Genomic DNA, 24,281 nt, shown 5'->3' with positions numbered 1-24,281 from the left:
TTATATACGTGAAACTCGAAAGGTTGCCCATATTTCACTCAACGGGGTGATTCAAAGTGGGCAGATTTCATCTTCATACAGCTTGCACTTGTACCCAATTCAAATTGCACCTAATGACAACACAAGATAACAAATTTGGCCTAACTCGAAGAATTTGTGCTACTTAATATTCAACTTCCAATTCTTCTTTTTCTATCTATATTCGAACAATGGCGAACGAGATACTATACTTTGAGTTGAACACTGGGGCCAAAATTCCTTCAGTTGGACTTGGTACATGGCAGTCGGCGCCTGGCCTCGTTGGTGTTGGTCAAGCTGTAAAAGCTGCTATCAAGGTGCGGCGAATCTTCGATATTGAGACTGTGCTCTGTTTCTTGATTGTGACATCAAATTGCAATTTTCATAAAACAATTACTGAATAGTGACTGATCTAGCCACTATAATTCATGAAATAATTTTCTCGTAACTCCCTGTATTGCAGAATGGATACCGCCACATTGACTGTGCTCGATTTTATGGCAACGAGAAGGAGGTACATACTTCTATCACCATTATTTAAGCCTTATTCCCTCCTTTTCGGACTTCTAGAAGAAAGATCAATTAGTTATTATTCCTTCTTTTTCAGATTGGTTTAGTTCTGAAGGAGTTGTTTGATGATGGAGTTGTGAAGAGGGAGGAGCTCTTCATCACCTCCAAACTCTGGTAAGTAATCATGTCGTAATTAGTAACAACTGGTGCAGACATTATTTTTTATCCATTTCATTTGAGATTGTTTGGAATCGCACCCTCTGATTTTGTGTAGGTGCACCGACAACTCACCCGAAGACGCACCTCTGGCATTAGATAAAACACTGGAAGAGTTGCATCTTGAATATGTTGATCTGTACCTCGTAAATTCTGTTCCGGCGTCTTTAACTTATCACCTCAGTCCAAATTTTGTATCAATTTAAATTACATGTGTTTGGAAAATCATGCAGATTCATTGGCCTGTGAGGATTAAAAAGGGATCTGGTGAGTTTAAGCCTGAAAACCTTGTAGGCACAGATATAGCTAGCACATGGAAGGCAATGGAAGCACTCTACGACTCGGGTAAAACCCGAGCTATTGGCGTTAGCAATTTCTCTGTGAAAAAACTCGGCCATCTCCTGGAAATAGCAAGAATCCCGCCAGCTGTCGACCAGGTCGAATGTCATCCTTTTTGGCAACAGGCAAAACTGCATGAATTTTGTAAATCTAAGGGAGTTCATCTATCTGTGAGTTATATATAGTAATCTTCATTTGCTTCTTCAAAAAAAAAAATCGATTTTTTTTTCTTCATGCATACATGTAATAATAATAATAATGGCTTGTATGTCTATTTGTTAGGGTTATTCACCATTGGCTTCTCCTGGGTGGCTCAAGAATGAATTCCTTCATCACCCTGTTTTAGTTGCTACTGCGGAAAAGCTAGGTAAGACGACTGCACAGGTGGCGCTTCGGTGGGGACTCCAAACGGGACATAGCGTGCTCCCGAAGAGCTCAAACGAATCGAGGATCAAGGAGAAATTTGATGTTTTGAATTGGTCAATACCAGATCACTTATTAGCCAACTTTTCTGGGATTGAACAGGCAAGTTATTCATATTCCAATCCTGTCTGAATTATTTATTTGTCCTAATTAATTTATTGAGATAACATTTGTTTGTTTGTGAAATGCAGACAAAACTTGTTAGGGGTTCTGAGTTTGTCCATGAGATATATACTCAGTGAATACACAACTCTTGAAGAGCTTTGGGATGGAGAGATCTGAGGATTGCTGATCAATTGTATAAGTGGGATATTAACAAAATAAATATATAATTGTCGGATTTTCGTTTTATTCATAAACATAAAAAAAAATACCAATATGTTCGCATGTATGATAGGACATATACAATAGACGTCGGATTTTTCATTTTTGTTTAAAGCATCAAAGTAATTTATAAATTAAACTTTGATAAAAAAAATAAATTGATAATATTAAATTAAATATATAGTTTTTTATAAGAAAAAAAAACTAATCGTCGCCTGAGAGATTCGAACTCTCGCGGGGAAACCCCATGTACTTAGCAGGCACACGCCTTAACCACTCGGCCAAAGCGACAGCTACATGAAGATTTTTGTACACTACTAGACATTATAACATAACAATAATCTAAAGGCAATCATTATCTAAAGGGATGATAGAATCTAAAGCTACGCGAACGTCGAATCATTTATATACTTGTTTTCCAAGAAAGAAGCTTCTTCTTGATTGTGAATGCAAAACCCTAAAAACCCTAGACTCCTACACTTGTAAAATAAACAACCAATTATTATAACGCCCATAAACGAAACAATGGCTATGTCTTATATGATCCGCAGAGCTTCTTCTGCAGTTATTTCCAGTGCAATTCGTCCAATTGCATCTTCAAAAACCATGCCTGCTGGATCCATCAACAACGCGATCTACAGCGGTACCAACAATTTCTGTACGGACTCCATGAAAAAGAAGCTGCTCAATGAAAAAATCCTCACAGCCTTGAAATCTGAAATCGAATCGGAGGAGAAACATCAACATATGCACGTGCTCCCGGTCCCACCGCCCGATTTCCCTTTCACAATGGAACACGGTTATTTCTGCGGTAACGAGAGGATCACCCTGAAAAGGGATTTCAACGGAGAGAAAATCGAGTTTGTTGCGGAACATTTCTACGATCGCGAATCGGACATTTATGACGGCGACGTAAGATCGGAGACCGATGGTTCTATTCAGGCGTCGTCTGTCGAGGTGGACGTCAGCATCTCGAAACCGAGTGGACGAAAGATTATGCTTCAGGCTACCGCTGCTTCGTATGAGGTCTCGGCTAATGAAATTTGGGCAGGGGAGGAATCTGCCACAGATGAACAACTTCTTGGACCCTACCTCGTGTATTTCTTCTTTTTTTTTTTCTTTTTTTATATATTAAATTATTTTCCTTCTGCAAATTAAATCATATGCGATTATTTAATTAATGTAATGGATTTGTACATGCATGCATGCAGGGGTGTGGATGAAGAAGATGAAATGGAAAATGGTTTGAGAGAGTATCTTGAAATAAGAGGGCTTAAGAAAAGTTATGTTCCATTCCTTGCCAAGTACATGGCCGCCAAATCCAAACGCCGCCCTCTCCTTGTGCTGCAAAAGACCATGGATTTTCTCCAACACTGCAATTAATTAATATCAGTTTTTTTTCTTTTTATTGTTTAATTAGGATTTGACATATTATAAACCAACCCTAGGTTTTTTTTTCCTTTCTTTGGCTTGAATAAAGTTTTTCAGATTAATTAATGTTGCGAATTTAGTAATTTGCAAATTTAACATGTTTGCTCTCTCTCTCTCTCTCTCTCTCTCTCTCTCTCTCTCTCTCTCTCTCTCTCTCTCTCTCTCTCTCTCTCTCTCTCTCTCTCTCTCTCTCTCTCTCTCTCTCTCTCTCATCAATTTAGGTGGTGTTTGCAAAAGAATACTTAAATAGAAAGTTAGGGATTGTCAGTTAAGTTGGTTATAAGTGATTATTTATAAAAGTTGACGGTGTTTGTAAATTGGCTGGAAAATCAACTTATTGGCATAAAAACATCATACGTATTTTTATGATGTTTTTTTTTGTCGAAAACATGAGCATTAGCTAAAACTTAATCTAGGGTTTTGTCGGAACCCATTTAATCTAGGAATTTGTCGGAACCCACTGTGGTGGTTTTAAGCAATATTTTTTCCGTCTATATTAACAAATTATAGCTTTAAACTGGTTTTCTTAAGAGAAGTAAAAAAAAGAGTTCATTTTGTTAACACCTAAAAAAAGATTATGATTAAAAAAAAGAGTATAATCTGTTTGCAAAAGCTTTTGCAAACACCACCTTAATAGTTCCCGACGATTGATTTTCGTGAAGTGTAAAATTTTATCTTCAAATACCATGCAATTTATTCTACTATAATTAAATTTGACATGTATTTACTTAATTGATATTATTTTTCTTGAAACACCCCTAAAAGAATATTCAGTGGCATATTTCCTTTAGGTCTAGAAACTCCTCATAAGCAACCATAATCACAAATTCCGAAAAAAATGTTGTGTATATACTAATTTCCAATTTAATTAACATGTCTGTGTTTAGAAAATAATTAAACATTTTAATAAGTTTACATATCCAATTTGAACACTACATTTTCGGCTTTAAAAACTCGATATGGCTCGTAATAATAGGAAACGATAATAATTAATAATTAATAACTCTAACTTGAAACAAATGAAAAATAAAAATAAAAATAAAAATAAAAATAAATTAAATATGTTATTATTTAAACAAATAAAATCATTAATAAGTAAAATGGATGGTGCATGATAGAGTCTTATGCTTGTTTTCCAAGAAATAGGTTTCTTGATATATTGATTGTGAATGCAAAACTAATTAAAACCCTAAAACCTCTCCTAAAACCCTAAAACCTCTCCTGGAACCCTAAAACAAGTTGCCCTAATAATGGCTATGTCAATGTCTTGTATGGTTCTTCGCAGAGCTTTTTCTACAGTTGCTCCTCGTGCCCTTCGTACGATTCCTTCTCCGAAAATTCTCTCTTCGGCAGTTAGTAAGATGGATATCTCTTCTTACAGTGCCCACCATTTCTGTACGGACGCCAAGAAGATTAATCAAGTTGATCAGAAACTAATCAAAGTCTTGAAATCCCGAATCACACCCCGCGATCGATCAGCCGTGGCGAAAGCTGTGAGTCAAGTTCTGATTAGAATTAGATTAAATTATTTTTCGTTGATTTATTTATTTATTTAATTGAATAAAACAGATGCCGCCGGTTCCAACTGGTTTCCCTTTCACAATCAAAGACGTTAACTATTTCAATTCGATCAATCTAAAAAGGGAGCTCGACGGAGAGGAAATCGATGTCGACGTACACCTTCCCGCTTCGGTTGAATACAACAGCATAATCGGCGATGAAAGCGAAAGCGATGGTGGTTCTGACGTCAGCTCATCCGAAGAAGAATACTCAACCGATAGTGATCGGAAAGAAGAATCAACGGCTGATACTTTGCCAACCGTTCTTCTACAAGTTAAAATCATGAAAGAAAACGGAAAAGGGCTTAAATTTGATGCTTCTGCTACTTCTGATGATATTAGGGTTACCCAGGTTACGGTGATGGAGCCTGATCCGGATTATCCTGAATATCCGCACCGTTTTGGACCGTATACCCTGTAATTTTTTATTTCATTTTTAATGTGTGTTTTTGTTTTTTTGAGGCTTATTATTATTTTTTTATTTTATTTTCAATATCTTTTTTTTTTTGTATAGGGAGGAAGGCAGTGATTTGCAATCTGCTTTGGGAGAGTTTATTGAAAAGAAAGGGGTTGAGAAAAAATATGTTGAGTTTCTATACAATTACTTGTTCAGGAACGACGACCGGCGCGAGGTTCTTATGGTGGATAAAATGGAGAATTTTTTCGACGAATGAAGAAGACGACAAGAAGACGACGTGCATATTTATTAATTAATTAATTATATATTTTTAATCAGCTCGAGAATTTCGAATATTGTTTGAGCATCTTTTCTTCATTTGCATCTCTTAGTTTTCTTCTGTATTTGAAGAAAGCTCAAATTAGGTTTTAATTAGGATGTCTCAATTGTTTACTCCAATTTAATTATGTGAATCCATCATTGGTTTTATTTAATTTGAGTTAAATGATTTTATTTACTTCACTCAATATATATCTTATCTATCCCATCTAATATACTCCTCTCAACAAAAAATTAAGAAGAAACTTCAATTTTGAAGAGAAACAAGTTTATTTATGGGTTTTTATATTTCTATTTTAATTAAAGTTAACATTTATCTACTTAACTTATGTCACTTTCTTTGTGAATCTTGCCAACCTAATGTGTCACAAGCCCCTACTATTTAGTCACTAAAACTTTATAACGGTAACCAAACGAGCCCTTAGTTTTTAACGGTAACCAAACGAACCCTTGTAAGTAAACCCCAAATGATCATAGACTTTGGAAAATGTGCGTATGAATCCCCATTTCCAATTTAACATGTTTTTTGTGTTAATTTGTGAGTTTGTGTCAATTGACCCAAGTTCGAATCCTCTTGCTAGGTCAAACAAACTTGTCACACACAGTTAACCTAATGTGGTTTACGTCTCTCATATGGTTTGCAAATTATTATACGAGTGTAGGTTTACTCAGTGCACCTATACGACTAGACACGGCCCCGGGTCGGGTCGGGTCCGGGTCCGGGTCGGACCCGCCGGGTCCGGGTCCTACTTTTTCGGGACCCGAAACCGACCCGCATGGGTCCGGGTCCGGGTCCGGGTCGGGTCCACTCGGGTCCGTCCGGGTCCGGGCCGGGTCCGGGCCGGGTCCGGGTCCAAACCGGTTCTTGATTTTTTTTTTTTTTTTTTTTTTTTTTTTTAATTTTATTTTCACATATAAAAAAAAAGAAAAAAAAAAAGATAAATTTAAAGGACTTGAGCTTAGTTTTAAATTCAAAATTATAAATTTTAAATTTAAAACTAAGTTGCCTACGTATCCGGTTTGGAATCAAAGTCCACGTAGTTCTCTTACCTTTACTTACCTTTTTAGTCGTCGCTTGTGCCGCCGGGTGAAGTTGTATTCCCACCTTCTGTAGGAACATATTTATCATCATCGTCGTCGTCTTTGTCGATGTGATCATCTTTGTGTCTGTAGTCGGTTTTCGTCCAATCTCCCAAAAGCATTTGATTTTCGAAATTGTCGGCACCGAGATTGCTTCTTGTTGGATCCAATACTCTACCGGCTACACTAAAGGCGGATTCGACCGCAACAGTGGAGACGGGGCAAGCGAGAACATCCTTGGCAATACGTGCCAAAATTGGAAACGATGAACTTTTTGACTTCCACCACGCTAGTATGTCAAAATCTGTACTTTCTGTGGAATCAAATCTAACAGTTAAATAACTCTCAAGTTCCAATCGTTGATTGGAACTTGAACTTGAGGATGAGGACCTTGGGCGCTTGAATCGCTCATGCAATAAACGTTGGGCCGCCAACATAGTAGATGTATCCGTTGTTGAAGTAGGATTGTTATTTGGAACATTAGATGTTCCAGATATACTAGCATATTCATCATAAAGTTGATTTAATAATGTAGTCGAGGTGCTAACAAGAGTAGGTACGTTAGGAAGTGGAGGGCAATCAATCAATGATATATCCTTAGACAAATTATCGTAATATAATTGTAGCATATCAGATAATAGATCAAGCCTAAGTCTAGGATCTAAAATTGTAGCAACCAAATATAGTTCAGGAATATTCATATAATATTTGCAGAATATTCATAACAGGAAAACCAATTATTTTTTTTTCAAGTTTCCATGCACGATTGATCCAATGACATGTGACACCCATATAGTCATTACGACCCCAATGATCACTCCAAATATCAGAACAAATGGAAACTTTGTTGTCTAGCATAAGAAATTCTTGTACTAATTCAAGTTTAAGTCGAGAAACCAAGTGCTTACGAAAGGTCCCATGCCCATCGCCCTTTTTCCACGCGTATGATTTAGGTGCACCCTATATATTAAATTAAAAAACTATTAATACATTTGCTAAATTAAATAGACAAATAAATAAAAAATAAAAAATTTGAGTCCGGGTGGACCCGAGTTTATAGCCGTTGTAATTTAAAAAAAAAAAAATTTGAAATTTTCGGGTGGACCCCAGTTTTATAGCCGTTGTAATTTAAAAAAAAAAAAAAAATTTTTTGAATTCCCGGACCGGGTCCGGGCCGGGTCCGGTTCGGGTCCGGTTTATAGCCGGTGTATTTTTAAAATTTTGAAAAAAAAATATTTTTTTATTCGGGTGGACCCGACGGGTCCTCGGGTCGGGTCCTCGGGTCCGGGTCCTCGGGTCCACCCGCCGGGTGGACCCGTCGGGTCTCGGGTCCTAAATATCGGGACCCGAAACCGACCCATATATTTTCGGGTCCGGGTCCGGGTCCATGGTCAACGGGGCGGGTCCGGGGCGGGGCGGGTCGGTCGCCGGGTCGGGTCCGGGTCGGGTCCGGGTCAGACCCGACCCGTGGCCATGTCTATATACGACTGGTTGTCTGATTCCTTCATTACCACAAAAAACATATATATTTTGAAAGATTTTAGTAGATGACGTAATAATATATGAAACAATGACAAATAAAAAAGATTAAAAATTGTTATAATTTAAACAAATGAAATCACTAATAATAATTAAAAGGGAGTATCGGCACGCTTGTTTTCCAAGAAACAAGAATCTTGGTTGTGAATGCAAAACTAATTAAAACCCTAATTAAACCTCTCTTAAAACCCTAAAACCTCTCCTGAAACTCCTAAAACAAGTTGCCCTAAAATAATGGCTATGTCAAGGTCTTGTATGATTCTCCGCATAGCTTTCTCTACAGTTGCTCCTCGTGCCCTTCGTCCAGTTTCATCTCCGAGAATTCTCTCTGCTGCTGCAGTTAAGATGGATATCTCCTCTTACAATAATTCCCACCATTTCTGTACGGACGCCAAGAAGAACCCACTTCATCAAAAAATCGTCACAGCTTTGAAAACCCAAATGAAAACCCCCAAAATAATAGCCATGAACAAAGATGTAAGTTCTCGATTAGTCTCTTTTAATTTTTTATTTTAAATCGATTCTTTTCGGGTTTTGATTTTTTTTTTCTTATCAATCAACCAGATTCCTCCAGTCCCAGCAGATTTTCCTTTCACAGTTAAAAAATTTCATTTTTATTATGATCATGGTTGCCTGGAATTAACAAGAGAGCTTGATGGTGAGCGAATCGATGTCATGGCATCGATTCCCTATAACCTAAGAAAGAGCACAAACATGGATGTAGAAGGCATCTTATTGGCAAAATCAACGGCTGATATTGCGCCATCTGTTCATCTAAAAATGAATATCTCCAGAGAAAACGGGAAAGGGTTGGATTTTGAGGTTTATGCTTCTTCTGATGATATTAGGGTTACTCACTTGTCCGTGAATGAGCCTGCTCCCGATTCCGATTCTGATTCTATTATTAGGGTTGGATCTTATGAAATGTAATATTTTCTCTAGTATTTTTTTTTTTAATTTGGCAAAAGAACTCAAATATATATGATTGCAAGTATTTGTGTGTTTTTTAATTGAGACTAATTTTAATTTCTTTTTTTATTTTTTAATTTGTACAGGAAAGATGGGAGTGATTTGCAATTGAGTTTGAATGAGTTTGTCGAAATGAGAGGGATTGAGAAAAAATATGCTGAATTTTTGTTCCAGTACATAATCAGGAGTTACGGACGGCGCCCTTTGCTTGTGCTGGAAAAACTCGAGAATTATTTCAACGAGTGACTATACTTACCAACTAAGTGTAGTGATCTTAATCACAATTTGGAGCTTTCAATAATTACTCGTCCATTTTATGTTGCGACCGTCTCATCTTGTTCATGTTAACTTCAATTTATGTTATTATTTTTTTACGGTCGATTGACATTTTATAACTATGGCATTTTTTAATTTGTTACCATTTTTCAATAGTTTTGTTTGTCTGTAGAAATAAGGGGTAGATGTAATTATCCAAACAGGAGGGGGGTTTTTGTAATTTGACCATACCTCAGGGGGTGTTTGTAATTTACCCGTAGAAATATTTAATCATTCTATAGACTATAGTAGTTCTCGTATGTCGATTTAATTCAAGTGTAAGGGTCGTAATAATTTACGAAAACATTAAAAACTGAATACAAATGGAGAAGTTAAATTTGCTGTAATTTAAACCGGGTTTATTGCACCGTGCATCACTATAGTATATACTATGATTAATTTTTTTTTTTTTAGCAAAATACCCTAAAAATTAACTAAATTCAATTGAAAAACAAAACATTGATAATGTGAAAGGTTTAATTGATTAGGTACATCGTCGATCCAAAATTCAAGTGAAATTGGACCAAAAATACCAAATTAATAAAGTTACGGCATGTGAAATGAAAACATGACAAGTTAAAGGACCAAAGCTTCCAATAAGCTAGGATTAAAAAGGGAGGATCTTTTGAGTTCAAGCCTGAAAACCTTGTAGCCACAGATATATCTAACACATGGAAGGCAATGGAAGCACTCTACGACTCGGGTAAAACCCGAGCGATTGGCGTTAGCAATTTCTCTGTGAAAAAACTCGGCCATCTCCTGGAAATAGCCGGAATCCCGCCAGCTGTCAACCAGGTCGAATGTCATCCTTTTTGGCAACAGGCAAAACTGCATGAATTTTGTAAATCCAAGGGAGTTCACATATCTGTGAGTTATATATAGTAATCTTCATCAGCTTCTTAAAAAAAAAGATCGATATTTTTTTTTCTCTTCATGCATATATAGTAATAATGGTTTGTAAGTCTATTTGTTAGGGTTATTCACCATTGGCTTCTCCTGGTTGGCTCAAGAATGAATTCCTTCATCACCCTGTTTTAGTTGCTACTGCAAAAAAGCTAGGTAAGACGACTGCACAGGTGGCGCTTCGGTGGGGACTCCAAACGGGGCATAGCATACTCTCGAAGAGCTCAAACGAATCGAGGATGAAGGAGAACATTGATGTTTTGAATTGGTCAATACCAGATCACTTATTAGCCAACTTTTCTGGGACTGAACAGGCAAGTTATTCATACTACAATCCTGTCTGCACTACAACAAAAAGTCCCTATCGAGACACAGGAAAGTGTCCCAATATGGTGTTTATTGGGACATTTAGAGTTTTTGGGGCAATTATTATAAGTGTCGCATGTATGTGTGTCGCATTAAGTTGGGGACACTTAAAATGTCCCTATATCATACCTTATTGGGTCACTTAAATACGTCTTATTGACCTCCTTACAAGATACAAATAAGTGTCCCAAAATCTAAATTACGTATAAACTAATTAACGCTTTGGGATACTTACTTGTGCCTTCAAAACATATATGCAATATTTACATGCGTCTCAAAAATTTATATTAGGACACTTATAAATGTCAATCTAAAACTAATGATAAAATCAAAGTGTCCTATAAGATATTATATTAGGACATTTATAAACAAAAATAAAATGACAATTTCTGATCCAACAACCTTATAATCAAAGCACAAATCCACCAATATTACATATATAGTGATAGTAGAACATAATTCATGTTCTCAAATAAAATCATTAAAATTCCCAGTCAATTACATTTAGTCTGATGAGATGGCAACAAAAATACAACTAATATTCAGTTGCAACCTACAACAGACAAGAGTCATGTGGATAACTCGCTCACAACTAATACAAGAGTCGTCTCGATAACTACTCGCACACTGCCAAGTTGTTTTCTTCCTTTCAAGGTTTGCTCTTCCCTCGTGAGTCTAGCTTTTTCTCCATATTCTAATCTTTAAAATCAGTCTGTTACAATATCACACAGAGGAGTGAGGACAATTAGAAAGTACAATAAATACACTAAACCTGTTAAAAGACATAAAGTTTCCTTAAGGTATACATTTAATACCACTTGTACTTACTTTCATATTTTGCCATCATTCCAAGAATCCTATATCCTTGTTGTAAGATGATGCATTCAATTTCATCTTTCTTAACCATTTTCGTAATATGAAGCCAAGACCAAACGGAAAAAAATCACACTTCGAATGATTAGAAAATTAAGTATGTAAAAGAAAGAAAAGCAGTTAACATTCCTTGTAAAGTGTATAGATGAGATCTGAAGATATTAAGTGCTCCCGCTGAAAGATAATAAAAATAACACAGTAATGCAAATCGAGTGCCCAATTTAAAGCGGCATCTACGGTTTCCTGCAAAAGAACATAATATTTTGAACTCTATTTGCTGGAATATTATTGACGGGAGAAAAAATTACCACCTGCTATCCTATGCCAGAAAGTTGGAACTCGCGTGTAGCTTCGACAGCTCGACATCTACTAGATTTACATTGTGAGAAACCTTCAAATATTGAAGTTGGTTAGTGAAACCACAAAATCATTCTGAAAGTTATGAGAAACAATTGATTTCAGAAACATCCACAAACTTGAGAATTCTTTCAATTTATTTTTTTACTAGAAATGACTAATTTCAGCACTTCCAGACTATAAAAATAACACACATAAACATATTTACACATAGAATAAAATATAAACTAGAAGAGGCAAAATATTACTCTAGAAGAATTTTTGGAGAAAAATGAGCAATTACCAAAGTTTGTTTTCTTCCCACAGTGTGCTAAATCAACACCCTCTGTTTCGTCCCTTCATTCGACTCCTTCAAGTAAATTCGTTGGAAAGCTGGAAATAGATGTTATGATGTAACAACTAAATATGAAGAACTATATATATAACAATATACTTGAATACTAAATGAAAGTTTATTACTTCGTGCTAGATGCAAGTAGATCCATTAGGTATTAAGAAGGAACAAAGTTAATATTAGGTAGAACGTAGAAAGTCCTTCAATTTCTCTATAAGATTATGTGATTTGCTAATAATTTTAGTTTGCTATGAATATTCTCAAATCTCACATAATAATAGTATTATCATAGGCAAAGGGATTAAAGGAAAACAAATACCAATAATGGACCTCTTGAAAATGACTTTTCAATTTGTTTTGTTTGCTTATTTTACTGGTGGTGGCTGGAATTGTACTTACGCTTGACAAACAAAATGAAAAGAGAGATAAATCTGCCCCTATTTCCCATCATGGCCCTGTTTGAATGATGAAAGCCATAAAAATCTCTGCCTATAACAATTTGTATTCATCATTGATTAGCTTAAACTGTAATGGAATATATATTTCATCATTTGAAAATTAAGTTACCACTCTATAAGTAGATAACGCTCCCTCGAGCCTTCCCCTTTATGAACAGTCATAGGACTTCAATTTTCATCTGTTATAAAAGAAACGCAGAGAGCCCACATACATAAGATAAGAGTTGAAACAAAGCTACCAACTAAACCCTCGACTACGCAAAATTGAAAGATTACCATTGGAAACTACAAGAAATTGAAAGCAGACATAATTTCAAGCGGCACACACACTACAACAAAATTTTCGTAATGATTAGGAATAATTAAAATTGAAAAAAATTGATATGCCTAAATTGATTAAATCGCATACGCTTCGTTTCTGATTTAGAATTAGGGATCCAAATAACTGAATTAATAGTAAAAATTGAAATGGAAGAGAGAGAGAGAGAGAGAGAGAGAGAGAGAGAGAGAGAGAGAGAGAGAGAGAGAGAGATTTTTACCTCAGATCACGGAATGCCGTCGAAGAGAAATTGAGTTTGGCTGATAATTTGTGAAGTTAGAGAAGACCCAAACGGGTTTAGGGTAAGAACTCAAACTGTGTGAATATAAGTTTTTAATATTTTTATTTTTATTTTTTTTCTAAAAAAAAAAAGTATTTTATTTTGAAGTGTCCCTTTAACTTTGATTTTCGGGATACATCATAGGGTATGTCCTAACATCTATTTTATGGGACATTTAATAAATAATATCCCAAAAAAAGTGTCCCAACATGTACTTTTTGTTGTAGTGCTGAATTAATTTACATTGAGAAATTTATTCATTTGTCCTAATTTAATTTATTGAGACAACAAATGTTTGTTTGTGAATTGCTGACAAAACTTATTAGGGGTTCTGAGTTTGTCCATGAGACACTAAGCGAATACACAACTCTTGATGAGCTTTGGGATGGAGTGATCTGAGGATTGCTGATCAATTGTATAAAATAAAGAATTGTTGGATTTTCGTTTTATTCATAAAAAATAAAAATAAAAATACCAAAATGTTGGTATGTATGATAGGACATATATATTGTCAATAGTTTTTGTTTAAATCATCAAAATAATTTTTAAATTAAACTTTGATAAAAAATATATTACAATTATTTTGTTTTGTACAAGATAAAATAAAAAAAAATATAATTCAATCGTCGCCTGAGAGATTCGAACTCTCGCGGGGAAACCCCATGTACTTAGCAGGCACACGCCTTAACCACTCGGCCAAAGCGACGAGTACATTTTCATTTCTGAAACAATATCTAAAGTGATGATAGAATCTTTAGCTACGCGAACGTCGAATCTTTTATATACTTGTTTACCAAGAAAGAAGCTCCTTCTTGGTTGTGACTTGTGAATGCAAAACCCTAAAAACCCTAGACTCTTGTACTTGAAAAATATAAACAACCCATTATTATCACACCCATAAACGAAGCAATGGCTATGTCTAGTATGATTAGCAGAGCTTCTTCTGCGGTTATTTCCCGTGCACTTCGTCCAATTGCATCGTCAAAAACCATGCCCGCTGCATCCATCAACAACGCAATCTTCAGCGGCACCAGCAATTTCTGTACGGACTCCAAAAAGAAGCTGCTCAACGAAAAAATCCTCACAGCCTTGAAATCTGAAATCGAATCGGAGGAGAAACATCAACATATGCACGTGCTCCCGGTCCCACCGCCCGATTTCCCCTTCACAATGGAACACGGTTATTTCTGCGGTAACGAGAGGATCACCCTGAAAAGGGATTTCAACGGAGAGAAAATCGAGTTCGTCGCCAATCATTTCTACGACCACGAAGAAGACTTCGACGGCGACGTAATAAGATGGGAACACTCAAGATCCAATGCTTCTCCGGTGTCGTCTGTTGACGTGGAAGCGAGAATATCGAAACCGAGCGGACGAATGATTAGCGTTCATGTTTCTGCTGATACGGACAATGTTTGGCCTCATGAAATTTTCGTGGGGGAAGAATCTGCTCCCGAAGAACTTTTTGGATCCTACTCCTTGTATTTCCTTTTTTCCTTATATATATATATATATATATTTATTTTTATTCTGCAAATTTAATCACATGGGATTATTTAATTATTGTTGTTGTTGTTTGAGTAATGGATTATTTGTGCATGCAGGAGTGTGGATGAAGAAGATGAAATGGCAAATGGTATGAAAGAGTATGTTGAAATAAGAGGGCTTAAGAAAAGTTATGTTCCATTCCTTGTCAAGTACATGGCCGCCAAATCCAGACGCCGCCATCTGCTTGTGCTGCAGAAAATGATGGATTTTATCCAACATTGCAATTAATTAATTTGGCACACTTTTTAGTTTTGAGTTTTTTTTATTGTTTATGATTGAAATATTATAAACCCTAGGCGTTTTTGGTTTTCTTTTTTTTTTTTTGCTTGGATTATGTTTTTGAGATTAATGTTTCTAATTTAGTAATTTGCAATTGAACATGTGTGTGCCCTTTTTTTTTAAGATCAATTTAGGTGGTGTTTGCAAAAGCTTAATTAAAAGTAAAAAATATGGATTATGAGTTAAGTTGGTTTTAAGAATTTATTTATGGGAGTTGATGGTGTTTTCAAATGTGCTGCAAAATCAACTTAAGTACAAAAAACAACAGATTCATGGCTGCTTTACAAATTATGGCTTAGAGAAGAAAAATAAAAATTAATTTTGCAAACACCTATAAATTATAATTAAAGAAAAGCTTATAATCTGTTTACAAAAGCTTTTGCAAACACCACCTTAGTAGTTTCGAGTGTCAACGAAGCGTAAAATTTCATTCTTATTAAAACCATAATAAAAAAACTCCGAAAAAATGTTGTCTATGAAGTATGAATACTACTTTCCAATTTAATTAAAATGTTTGTGTTTAGAAAATAATTAAACATTTTAATTGTTTACGTATGCCAATTTGAACACTTAATTTTCGGCTTTAAAAACTCGATATCGTTCATAATAATAGGAACAATAATAATTAATAACTCTAACTTGAAACAAATGAAAATAAAAATTAAATTAAATTAAATATGTTGTTATTTAAACAAATAAAAATCACTAATTGGTAAAATGGATGACGCATCATAGAGTCGGTATGCTTGTTTTCCAAGAAATAGGTTTATTGATTTTGTAAATGCAAAACTAATTAAAACCCTAATTAAACCTCTCCTAAAACCCTAAAACCTCCCAAAAAACTCCTAAAACAACTTGCCCTAATGGCTATGTCAAGGTCTTGTATGGTTCTCCGCAGAGCTTTCTCTACAGTTGCTCCTCGTGCCCTTCGTACAGTTCCCTCTCCAGAAATTCTCTCTGCGGCAGTTAGTAAGATGGATATCTCTTCTTACAGTGCCCGCCATTTCTGTACGGACGCCAAGAAGATTAATCTACTTGATCAGAAACTCATCAAAGCTTTGAAATCCAGAATCTCACCCAACGATCGATTAGCCGTGATGGAAGCTGTGAGTCAAGTTCTCTGATTAGATTAAATCGTTTTCGTTGATTTATTTATTTAATTTAATTTAATTGAATAAAACAGATGCCACCGGTTCCAGCTGGTTTCCCTTTCGCAATCGAAGACGTCAGCTATTATAATTCGATCAAGCTGAAAAGGGAGCTCGACGACGGAGAGATAATCGATGTTGAGGTCGACCTTCCCGGTTCGGTTAAATACACTCGCACAAACGGCGATACTGTGCCAACTGTTCTTCTACGAGTGAACATCTTGAAAAAAAACGGAAACGGGCTGAAATTTAATGCTTCTGCTACTTTTGATGGTATTAGGGTTACTGACGTGACGGTGACGGAGCCTGATCCGGATGATTCTGAATTTCCGACCCGTTTTGGACCGTATACACTGTAATTTTTTATTTAATTTTTTTTTCTCTCTAGTAATTATTATTATTATTATTATTATTATTATTATTATTATTATTATTATTATTATGTTTAATTTTTGTTATAATATTTTTTTTTTGTATAGGGAGGAAGGCAGTGATTTGCAATCTTCTTTGGGAGAGTTTATTGAAAAGAAAGGGGTTGAGAAAAAATATGTTGAGTTTCTATACAATTACTTGTTCAAGAACGATGACCGGCGCGATGTTCTTATGGTGGATAAAATGGAGAAGTTTTTCGACGAATGAAGAAGATGACATGTATATTAATTAATTAGCTCGAAAATTTCGAATATTGTTTCAGCATCTTTTCTTTATTTGCATGTCTTGGTTTTCTTCCCTAGTTTTAATTAGGGTTCTCAATTGTTTTCTCCAATTTAATTATGTGAATCCATCATTGGTTTTATTTAATTTAGTTAGATGATTTTATTTACTTCACTCAATATATCTTATCTATCCCATCTAATATACTTTTTCTCAACAAAAAATTAAGAAGAAACTTAAATTCTGAAGAGAAACAAATTTATTTATGGGTTTTTTATATTTATATTTTAATTGACTTTAACATTTGTTTACTTAATTTATATCACTTTCTTCTATCACACTTTAAAAAAATTCACAAATATAATTTATAATAATTTGATTTCCCTCATAATTCTCAAAAAGAAATGTAAAAAAATTCTCTCATAGGACAAACATTTTCTTTAGCTCTAAAAATCCTCATAAACACTTCGTTTTTTAAAGCCCTAATGAGGGATAACACCTGGTTTTCTACATTTGATGAATTTAAACCGTATATATACACACAATCACGCACACACACATGTATATAAATAATCAGATGTAACAATAATCAGGTATAACATTTAACTCAAATCTACGGTTCAAATCCGCCAATGTATAAATAATCAGGTATAACATCTAACTCGCTTAAATATTCGATCAAGACTTATAAAAATGTGCGTATGAATCCTCATTTCCAATTTAAAATGTTTGTGTTAATTAATTTTTAATAAAGATTTTAGTAAATTACGTAATAATATATAGAAAACAATGGCAAATAAAAAAGATTAAAAATATTGTAATTTAAACAAATGAAAATGACTAATAATTAAAATGGAGTATCGGCACGCTTGTTTTCCAAGAAACAAGATTCTTGATTTTGTAAATGCAAAACTAATTAAAACCCTAATGAAACCTCTCCTAAAACCCTAAAACCTCCCAATAGACTCCTAAAACAAGTTGTCCTAATGGCCATGTCAAGGTCTGGTATGATTCTCCGAAGAGCTTTCTCTACAGTTGCTCCTCGTGCCATTCGTACAATTCCCTCTCCAAAAATTCTCTCTGCGGCAGTTAGTAAGATGGATATCTCTTCTTACAATAATGCCCACCATTTCTGTACGGACGCCAAGAAAAACCCACTTCATCAAAAAATAGTCTCTGCTTTGAAAACCCAAATGAAAACCCTAGCCTTGCAGAAAGATGTAAGTTCTCTTTTAATATTTAAAATTGATTAATTGTTTTCGTATTTCTTTTTTCAATCCTGATTTGTTTTTTTGTTTTTCAAAATCAACCAGATTCCTCCAGTTCCAGCTGATTTTCCTTTCGCAATTAAAGAATTTGATTATGAATATTGTTCGGTGAAACTAACAAGGGAGCTTGACGGGGAGACAATCGATATCCGGGCATCAGTTCACCCACGTCTTCGAAATACCAGCAACACTTATGACGACAGATTATTTACAGAATCAACGGCTGATATTGCGCCATGTGTCAGTCTAACTGTGGACATCTCCACAGTAAACGGAAAATTAGAGTTGCGTTTTGAGGTTGATGCTTCTTATGATGATATTAGGGTTACTTCCTTCTTGGTGGACGAGGCTGCACCCGATTCCGATTCCGATTCCGATTCCAATTCCTATACCCGTGTTGGATATTACCAAGTGTAATGTTTTTTCTTTCTTCTCCTCTCTAGCAAATCAATTTAGTTTGGCAAAAGTAATTAATATACTTATGCATTGTGCGAGTATTTTTGTGTGTTGTTGTTTTTATTTTTTATATTTGATTTGTACAGGAAAGATGGCAGTGATTTGCAATTGGGTTTGAATGAGTTTGTCGAAACGAGAGGGCTTGAGAAAAAATATGCTGAATTTTTGTTCAAGTACATAGTCGGGAATTCCAGCCGGCGCCCCTTGGTTGAGCTGGAAAAACTCGAGAATTATTTCAACGAGTGAAGATCGATTTGCTTTATTAATTGTAGTGAAACTAAATTAGGTTTCGAACTACTTTCAATTATTACTTGTCCGTTTTATGCTGCCGTTGTTTCGTCTCGTTCATTAGTTAACTTCAATTGATGTTATGAAATTTTGTTCATCACTATGGCCTTTTGTCGATCTCCATAACTTATTCTGTTGTCATTATGCTGAAAATCCGAAAATCCCAAAATATTTACGGTTTAGTCTTCTAACTTGTCATGTTTCAATTTTACACGCATTAACTTTCAAAATATAGTATTTTTGCATGATTTTTTTCTTTAATTTATTACGCAACAAGTAAACTAAACATCCATATAAATAATTTTTGATGAGTTTTTATATTAGCTGTGATATGCCTAATTGGGCCAACCCAATGGGCCTACAATTTCTTTACCTACTGGGCTACGAGTCCAATATCGAAGACTAATATCACCGATGCCCAAACACCTTCAAGTAAGGCTTGGGCCCAACAAAGCAAACCCAACCCAATAAACGACATATAAATAGAGGTTTTCCTCATTTTATTAAGGTACGTCCTATTAACTGAGCAATACGATAATATGTATTCTCTGGACTATTTCTATGATCAGCACGTCTGACTTGAGCGTCGGAGGGGTTTCCGCCGGATCAACCCCCGGCTTAGTTCATGTGTGTTCTATGATCGCAGGTACCTCAGGATCATCAAGTTGTCAAGCTACTGATCTGCTTTGCTCTCCCTGCTCATTTTCTACACCACCCTAGGTGAGCTATATTTTAGCATCATCATTTTGGCGCCGTCTGTGGGAACGATGCAAACCAGATCACGTAGCCAACAAGATCCTCCTGAGGCGTCTGCTCGGAGAGAAAATGACACAGCTAACGACCTCCCACCTCGTGGAGGCTCTGGCTTGTCACCTCCTCCACGTCCCATGGATCCGCCTCGCGAGGTTCAGGTGATCCCCCCTCGGGACCAACCACTCGCCGATCCACCACTCCCTGCTCCTCGAATGGTTCAAATAACCGAGGATGCGCTTCAACGCATGATAGCAAAAGCTTCAACTCGCGCTGCCATAGAGGCCGTGACCCAATATATCGCCACGATGGGAGCAAATGCTCCCAACGCGATACCAGCACCTGCTCCACATGTGGAGCCACCTATGGCACCACCGCCATCGACTCCCTGGGGGCTTACATATGCCCCCAAAATATTTCGCTCGCCAAGGGTTATCGACTCCCTGGGGGCTTACATATGCCCCCAAAATATTTCGCTCGCCAAGGGTTATCGACTCCCTGGGGCTTACATCGCCCCCAAAATATTTCGCTCGCCAAGGGTTATCGACTCCCTGGGGGCTTACATCGCCCCCAAAATATTTCGTTCGCCAAGGGTTATCGACTCCCTGGGGGCTTACATCTGCTCCCAAAATATTTCGTTCGCCAAGGGTTATCGACTCCCTGGGGGCTTACATCTGCTCCCAAAATATTTCGTTCGCCAAGGGTTATCGACTCCCTGGGGGCTTACATCTGCTCCCAAAATATTTCGTTCGCCAAGGGTTATCGACTCCCTGGGGGTCACATCGCCCCCAAAACATTTCATTCGTCATAGCAGGAGCCAACGCTCCTCCTCGTGAGGCCCCACTGGGTCCTCAACATGATCAATTTCTACTTACTTCTCGAACGGTTCAGATAACCAAAGAAGACCTTCAGCGTATGATCACGGAAGATTCAACTCGTGCTGCCTCTGAATCAGTGGCACCATATATCGCCAAGGTGGGGCATCTCACCCCAGTGGTTCGTGATCGCCTCATCCTAAATGGGGGGCTATCCCATCCTAAAGTTGGGCATCACATCTCAAGGGTGGTACATCCACTTACCTTTCAACCCCAAGGGGTTTCACATCCCATCAAGTGTTTCACGTCCCTACTTCAAAAACAGAAAAAATGGTATGACGCGCACGCGCGAACCAATGGCACAACCATGCGCATCCTCCTCAGACCATAGGTCTCGAACGCCTCATCCTACAGTGGGCAGTTATCCCCATCCTAAGGTTGGGCATCACCCTTACCTTTCAACCCTAAGTGGGTTCACATCCCATCTCAAGGAACGAGGATAATCTCCCTACTCAAAAAATAGAACATCCCGAAGGGGGTGCACATCCGATCTCAAAGAACGAGGATAATCTCCCTACTCAAAAAATAGAACATCCCCAAGGGGGTGCACATCCGATCTCAAGGAACGAGGATAATCTCCCTACTCAAAAAATAGAACATCCCCAAGGGGGTGCACATCCCATCTCAAGGAACGAGGATAATCTCCCTACTCAAAAAATAGAACATCCCCAAGGGGGTGCACATCCGATCTCAAGGAACGAGGATAATCTCCCTACTCAAAAAATAGAACATCCCCAAGGGGGTGCACATCCGATCTCAAGGAACGAGGATAATCTCCCTACTCAAAAAATAGAACATCCCCAAGAGGGCGCACATCCGATCTCAAGGAACGAGGATAATCTTCCTACTCAAAAAATAGAACATCCCCAAGGGGGTGCACATTCCATCTCAAGGAACGAGGGTAATATCCTATTCAAAAAATAAAACATCCCCAAGGAGGTGAATATCAACCAAATAAAAAAAAAATAGAAGAAAAAAGAAGAGAATGAAAAAAGAGAAGAAGAAAAAAGAAGAAAAAAGACACAAGAAAAAGAAGAAGAAAAAAGAGAAGAAGAAAGAAGAAGAAAAAATGAGATAAAATAAAAAAATAAAAAAAATATATATATATATATATATATTTTAGCCAAGCCGCGCGCCCCCCGAGCCGGCCAAGCCGCCGCGCGCGCGCCCCTCCAAGCCAGCTGTGCACGCGCGCACCGAGAGAAAAAAAAAAAAAAAAAAAGAAGGAGGCGCGCGTGCACCGCACGCGCGCGTGGCAGACACGCGTGACACGCGCGCGTGCACAGCACGCGCACTTCAGCAAAAAAAAAAAAAAAAAAAAAAAAGAGAAGAGGCGCGCGTGCACCGCACGCGCGCGTGGCCGACACGCGCCTGACGCGCGCGCGTGCACAGCACGCGCGCATCTGCAGTAAAAAAAAAAAAAAAAAAAAAAAAAAAAAAAAAAAATTGGAGCGCGCGCGCTTTCCAAGGAGCCCTTGGACGGCGTGCTCCCATCAAATCGCGCTCAACTTTCACCGTCCTCCACCAAATTGCGCGTAGATTTTGACTCGCTTCTCCAAATCGCACGAGAATTTCAACGCGCTCCACCAAATTGCGCGAGCTCTTTAACGCACCTACCAAATTGCGTTCGCTATCAAATAAAAAAAAAAAAAAAATTATTTCTCCACACCATGCCAACGATTAACGCAAGACTACAACACCGATCTACTCTCGACAAGATCCGGTACCCTTTTCAACGTGGCTCCCACATCCTCTCGAGAGTGGGGGGCTTGCGAGACAACTCCCACGAGGAGCCAACTCGCGCAGTAATACAACCCGCAGCGAGACAACTCCCACGAGGAGACAGCTCGCTCGGTCCTACAACCTCTTACAAGGAAACTCCCACGAGGAGCCAACTCCCTACGAAACCATAGCGAGTTAACTCCCACGAGGAGACTACTCGCTCTGTCCTATAACCCGTTGCGAGGCAACTCCCACGAGGAGCCAACTCCCTCGGGTCTCAACGCCATAGCGAGATAACTCCCACGAGGAGCAAACTCGCTCGGCCCTACACACTCGTTGCGAGACAACTCCCACGAGGAGCCAACTCGCTCGGAACTACAACCCGTAGCGAGACAACTCCCACGAGGAGATAACTCGCTACGTCCTACAACCCGCAGCGAGACAACTCCCACGAGGAGCCAACTCCCTCGGGTCTACGAAACCATAGCGAGATAACTCCCACGAGGAGACCATTCGCTCCGTCCTATAGCCCGTTGTGGGACAACTCCCACGAGGAGCTAACCCCCTCTAGTCTCAAAACTACAGCGAGACAACTCCCACGAGGAGTCCACTCGCTCAATCCTACAGCCCGTTGCGAGGCAACTCCCACGAGGAGCCAACTCGCTCGGTCCTACGAACTCACAGCGAGATAACTCCTACGAGGAGACCACTCGCTCCATCCTACGACCCGCAGCGGGGAAACTCCCACGAGGAGCCAACTCGCTCGGTCCTACGAACCCACAGCGAGATAACTCCTACGAGGAGACCACTCGCTCCATCCTACGACCCGCAGCGAGGAAACTCCCACGAGGAGCCAACAAGCTCGGTCCTACAAACCCACAGCGAGATAACTCCTATGAGGAGACCACTCGCTCCATCATACGATCCGCAGCGAGGAAACTCCCACGAGGAGCCAACTCGCTCGGTCCTACGAACCCACAGCGAGATAACTCCTACGAGGAGACCACTCGCTCCATCCTATGATCCGCAGCGAGATTACTCCCACGAGGAGCCAACTCGCTCGGTACTACAACCTACAGCGAGATAACTCCCACGAGGAGACAACTCGCTCGGTATCCCAACCCGCAGCGGGACAACTCCCACGAGGAGCTAACTCGCTCGATATTACAAATCCGTTGCAAGGCAACTCCCACGTGCAACCACCTCGCTCGATAATAAGACTCGCTGCGAAACAACTCCCACGAGGAGACAACTCGCTCAGAGCAACCTCAATCCACACGCGCCTAAATCGCGCATCATCCAATGCTCCTACAACTTCGCTCAAGACAACTCCCATGAGGAGACAACTCGCCCGAAATTCACCATATAATCGCAAGCTCAAGTTAGCACGATTACAATCCTAGAAGCACTTAGAGATATTATGAGAATCTATATAGCCTGGCCAGCTTGATTACTCAAATTTATCTACTTGTTTTCGATGGGTCATTCATTAAAACGTGGCCACGGTCCAAACATACTTAAGACCCACGAGGTCTAACAAGGGGCACGACCCCCATATAAAAAAAAAAATCTTGAGAGCCTGATCCCCTCCTCAAGTACATCACGCAGAAAGCTATATGTAAACACATACAAGCAACGCGTCAAAACATTGAAAATGTCGAAAAATAACAACTCCCACGAGGAGAATACTAGCTCCGTGCTACTACATTATCGTGAGACAACTTCCACGAAGACGTAACTCGATCAACTCGATTACCCCAGAGACAACTCCCACGAGGAGATTACTTGATCCGTGCTACTACATTATCGCGAGACAACTCCCACGAGGAGATAACTCGATCAACACTATTACCCCGCGACAAGATAGCTCCCACGAGGAGATAAATCGCTACTACATCGTCGCGGGACAAAACCGACGACTCGATTAATTTATATTGCGGCAAC

At 38.2% G+C, this 24,281-nt stretch overlaps 7 protein-coding genes, 1 long non-coding RNA gene, 2 other non-coding genes and 1 pseudogene across 13 annotated transcripts; 8 read left to right on the top strand and 3 right to left on the bottom strand.

The window, feature by feature from the left end:
- The first annotated feature begins 133 nt into the window (after positions 1 to 133).
- Positions 134 to 2,002, top strand: LOC105952985 (NADPH-dependent aldo-keto reductase, chloroplastic). Its single transcript, XM_088823645.1, is given in 8 exon segments — positions 134 to 335; positions 482 to 532; positions 626 to 702; positions 803 to 890; positions 978 to 1,253; positions 1,366 to 1,608; positions 1,698 to 1,739; positions 1,741 to 2,002. Coding segments are annotated over 8 exon segments (951 nt in total). The 5' UTR covers positions 134 to 209; the 3' UTR covers positions 1,789 to 2,002.
- Positions 2,003 to 2,039: 37 nt separating this feature from the next.
- TRNAS-GCU (transfer RNA serine (anticodon GCU)) lies at positions 2,040 to 2,121 on the bottom strand. Its single transcript has one exon. It is a non-coding gene; the product is annotated as a tRNA-Ser (tRNA).
- A 77-nt stretch (positions 2,122 to 2,198) lies between these two features.
- LOC105952716 (uncharacterized protein At2g39795, mitochondrial) lies at positions 2,199 to 3,349 on the top strand. Its single transcript, XM_012976299.2, has 2 exons — positions 2,199 to 2,927; positions 3,042 to 3,349. The coding sequence occupies exons 1-2, from the start codon at positions 2,356 to 2,358 to the stop codon at positions 3,211 to 3,213; spliced, it is 744 nt and encodes a 247-aa protein (XP_012831753.2). The 5' UTR covers positions 2,199 to 2,355; the 3' UTR covers positions 3,214 to 3,349.
- A 1,054-nt stretch (positions 3,350 to 4,403) lies between these two features.
- On the top strand, positions 4,404 to 5,498 carry LOC105952795 (hypothetical protein). Its single transcript, XM_012976373.2, has 3 exons — positions 4,404 to 4,754; positions 4,831 to 5,237; positions 5,335 to 5,498. Exons 1-3 carry the CDS (start codon positions 4,512 to 4,514, stop codon positions 5,492 to 5,494), a joined length of 810 nt encoding a protein of 269 aa, XP_012831827.2. The 5' UTR covers positions 4,404 to 4,511; the 3' UTR covers positions 5,495 to 5,498.
- A 2,880-nt stretch (positions 5,499 to 8,378) lies between these two features.
- LOC105952796 (uncharacterized protein At2g39795, mitochondrial-like) lies at positions 8,379 to 9,390 on the top strand. Its single transcript, XM_012976374.2, has 3 exons — positions 8,379 to 8,652; positions 8,740 to 9,101; positions 9,231 to 9,390. Exons 1-3 carry the CDS (start codon positions 8,410 to 8,412, stop codon positions 9,388 to 9,390), a joined length of 765 nt encoding a protein of 254 aa, XP_012831828.2. The 5' UTR covers positions 8,379 to 8,409.
- Positions 9,391 to 10,015: 625 nt separating this feature from the next.
- LOC148767248 (NADPH-dependent aldo-keto reductase, chloroplastic pseudogene) lies at positions 10,016 to 10,888 on the top strand (annotated as a pseudogene).
- Positions 10,889 to 11,171: 283 nt separating this feature from the next.
- On the bottom strand, positions 11,172 to 13,373 carry LOC105973596 (uncharacterized). Of its 4 annotated transcripts, none has more exons than XR_016033985.1 (6): positions 13,290 to 13,373; positions 12,658 to 12,929; positions 12,242 to 12,551; positions 11,913 to 11,992; positions 11,557 to 11,676; positions 11,172 to 11,440 (listed from the first exon to the last, which is right to left on the bottom strand). It is a non-coding gene; the product is annotated as an uncharacterized LOC105973596 (long non-coding RNA). The 4 variants fall into 4 exon arrangements; XR_016033986.1 differs by having other exon boundaries at positions 12,242 to 12,330; positions 12,860 to 12,929; XR_016033984.1 differs by lacking the exon at positions 13,290 to 13,373 and adding an exon at positions 13,027 to 13,270.
- A 600-nt stretch (positions 13,374 to 13,973) lies between these two features.
- Positions 13,974 to 14,055, bottom strand: TRNAS-GCU (transfer RNA serine (anticodon GCU)). Its single transcript has one exon. It is a non-coding gene; the product is annotated as a tRNA-Ser (tRNA).
- Positions 14,056 to 14,180: 125 nt separating this feature from the next.
- Positions 14,181 to 15,259, top strand: LOC105952797 (uncharacterized protein At2g39795, mitochondrial-like). Its single transcript, XM_012976375.2, has 2 exons — positions 14,181 to 14,830; positions 14,954 to 15,259. The coding sequence occupies exons 1-2, from the start codon at positions 14,259 to 14,261 to the stop codon at positions 15,123 to 15,125; spliced, it is 744 nt and encodes a 247-aa protein (XP_012831829.2). The 5' UTR covers positions 14,181 to 14,258; the 3' UTR covers positions 15,126 to 15,259.
- Positions 15,260 to 15,926: 667 nt separating this feature from the next.
- On the top strand, positions 15,927 to 17,152 carry LOC105952798 (uncharacterized protein At2g39795, mitochondrial-like). Its single transcript, XM_012976376.2, has 3 exons — positions 15,927 to 16,282; positions 16,360 to 16,679; positions 16,804 to 17,152. The coding sequence occupies exons 1-3, from the start codon at positions 16,040 to 16,042 to the stop codon at positions 16,961 to 16,963; spliced, it is 723 nt and encodes a 240-aa protein (XP_012831830.1). The 5' UTR covers positions 15,927 to 16,039; the 3' UTR covers positions 16,964 to 17,152.
- Positions 17,153 to 17,845: 693 nt separating this feature from the next.
- On the top strand, positions 17,846 to 19,093 carry LOC148767246 (uncharacterized). The gene is made up of 3 exons (XM_088824265.1): positions 17,846 to 18,198; positions 18,292 to 18,659; positions 18,789 to 19,093. The coding sequence occupies exons 1-3, from the start codon at positions 17,965 to 17,967 to the stop codon at positions 18,946 to 18,948; spliced, it is 762 nt and encodes a 253-aa protein (XP_088680391.1). The 5' UTR covers positions 17,846 to 17,964; the 3' UTR covers positions 18,949 to 19,093.
- The last annotated feature ends 5,188 nt before the right edge of the window (positions 19,094 to 24,281 follow it).

Source organism: Erythranthe guttata, chromosome 10 (genome assembly GCF_056151865.1).
Source record: "Erythranthe guttata isolate IM_541 chromosome 10, IM_541, whole genome shotgun sequence".
NCBI lineage: Eukaryota > Viridiplantae > Streptophyta > Magnoliopsida > Lamiales > Phrymaceae > Erythranthe > Erythranthe guttata.
The sequence above is the reverse complement of the archived record's forward strand: the minus strand, read 5'-3'. Positions and strand labels throughout refer to the sequence as shown.

Coding starts and splice junctions, on each gene's coding strand:
- LOC105952716 (XM_012976299.2), top strand. CDS start 2,356: ATGGCTATGTCTTATATGATCCGCAGAGCTTCTTCTGCAGTTATTTCC. Junction 2,928..3,041: donor CTTCTTGGACCCTACCTCGT/GTATTTCTTCTT, acceptor GCATGCATGCAG/GGGTGTGGATGAAGAAGATG.
- LOC105952795 (XM_012976373.2), top strand. CDS start 4,512: ATGGCTATGTCAATGTCTTGTATGGTTCTTCGCAGAGCTTTTTCTACA. Junction 4,755..4,830: donor GATCAGCCGTGGCGAAAGCT/GTGAGTCAAGTT, acceptor TGAATAAAACAG/ATGCCGCCGGTTCCAACTGG. Junction 5,238..5,334: donor CGTTTTGGACCGTATACCCT/GTAATTTTTTAT, acceptor TTTTTTGTATAG/GGAGGAAGGCAGTGATTTGC.
- LOC105952796 (XM_012976374.2), top strand. CDS start 8,410: ATGGCTATGTCAAGGTCTTGTATGATTCTCCGCATAGCTTTCTCTACA. Junction 8,653..8,739: donor TAATAGCCATGAACAAAGAT/GTAAGTTCTCGA, acceptor TCAATCAACCAG/ATTCCTCCAGTCCCAGCAGA. Junction 9,102..9,230: donor AGGGTTGGATCTTATGAAAT/GTAATATTTTCT, acceptor TAATTTGTACAG/GAAAGATGGGAGTGATTTGC.
- LOC105952797 (XM_012976375.2), top strand. CDS start 14,259: ATGGCTATGTCTAGTATGATTAGCAGAGCTTCTTCTGCGGTTATTTCC. Junction 14,831..14,953: donor CTTTTTGGATCCTACTCCTT/GTATTTCCTTTT, acceptor TTGTGCATGCAG/GAGTGTGGATGAAGAAGATG.
- LOC105952798 (XM_012976376.2), top strand. CDS start 16,040: ATGGCTATGTCAAGGTCTTGTATGGTTCTCCGCAGAGCTTTCTCTACA. Junction 16,283..16,359: donor GATTAGCCGTGATGGAAGCT/GTGAGTCAAGTT, acceptor TGAATAAAACAG/ATGCCACCGGTTCCAGCTGG. Junction 16,680..16,803: donor CGTTTTGGACCGTATACACT/GTAATTTTTTAT, acceptor TTTTTTGTATAG/GGAGGAAGGCAGTGATTTGC.
- LOC148767246 (XM_088824265.1), top strand. CDS start 17,965: ATGGCCATGTCAAGGTCTGGTATGATTCTCCGAAGAGCTTTCTCTACA. Junction 18,199..18,291: donor CCCTAGCCTTGCAGAAAGAT/GTAAGTTCTCTT, acceptor AAAATCAACCAG/ATTCCTCCAGTTCCAGCTGA. Junction 18,660..18,788: donor CGTGTTGGATATTACCAAGT/GTAATGTTTTTT, acceptor TGATTTGTACAG/GAAAGATGGCAGTGATTTGC.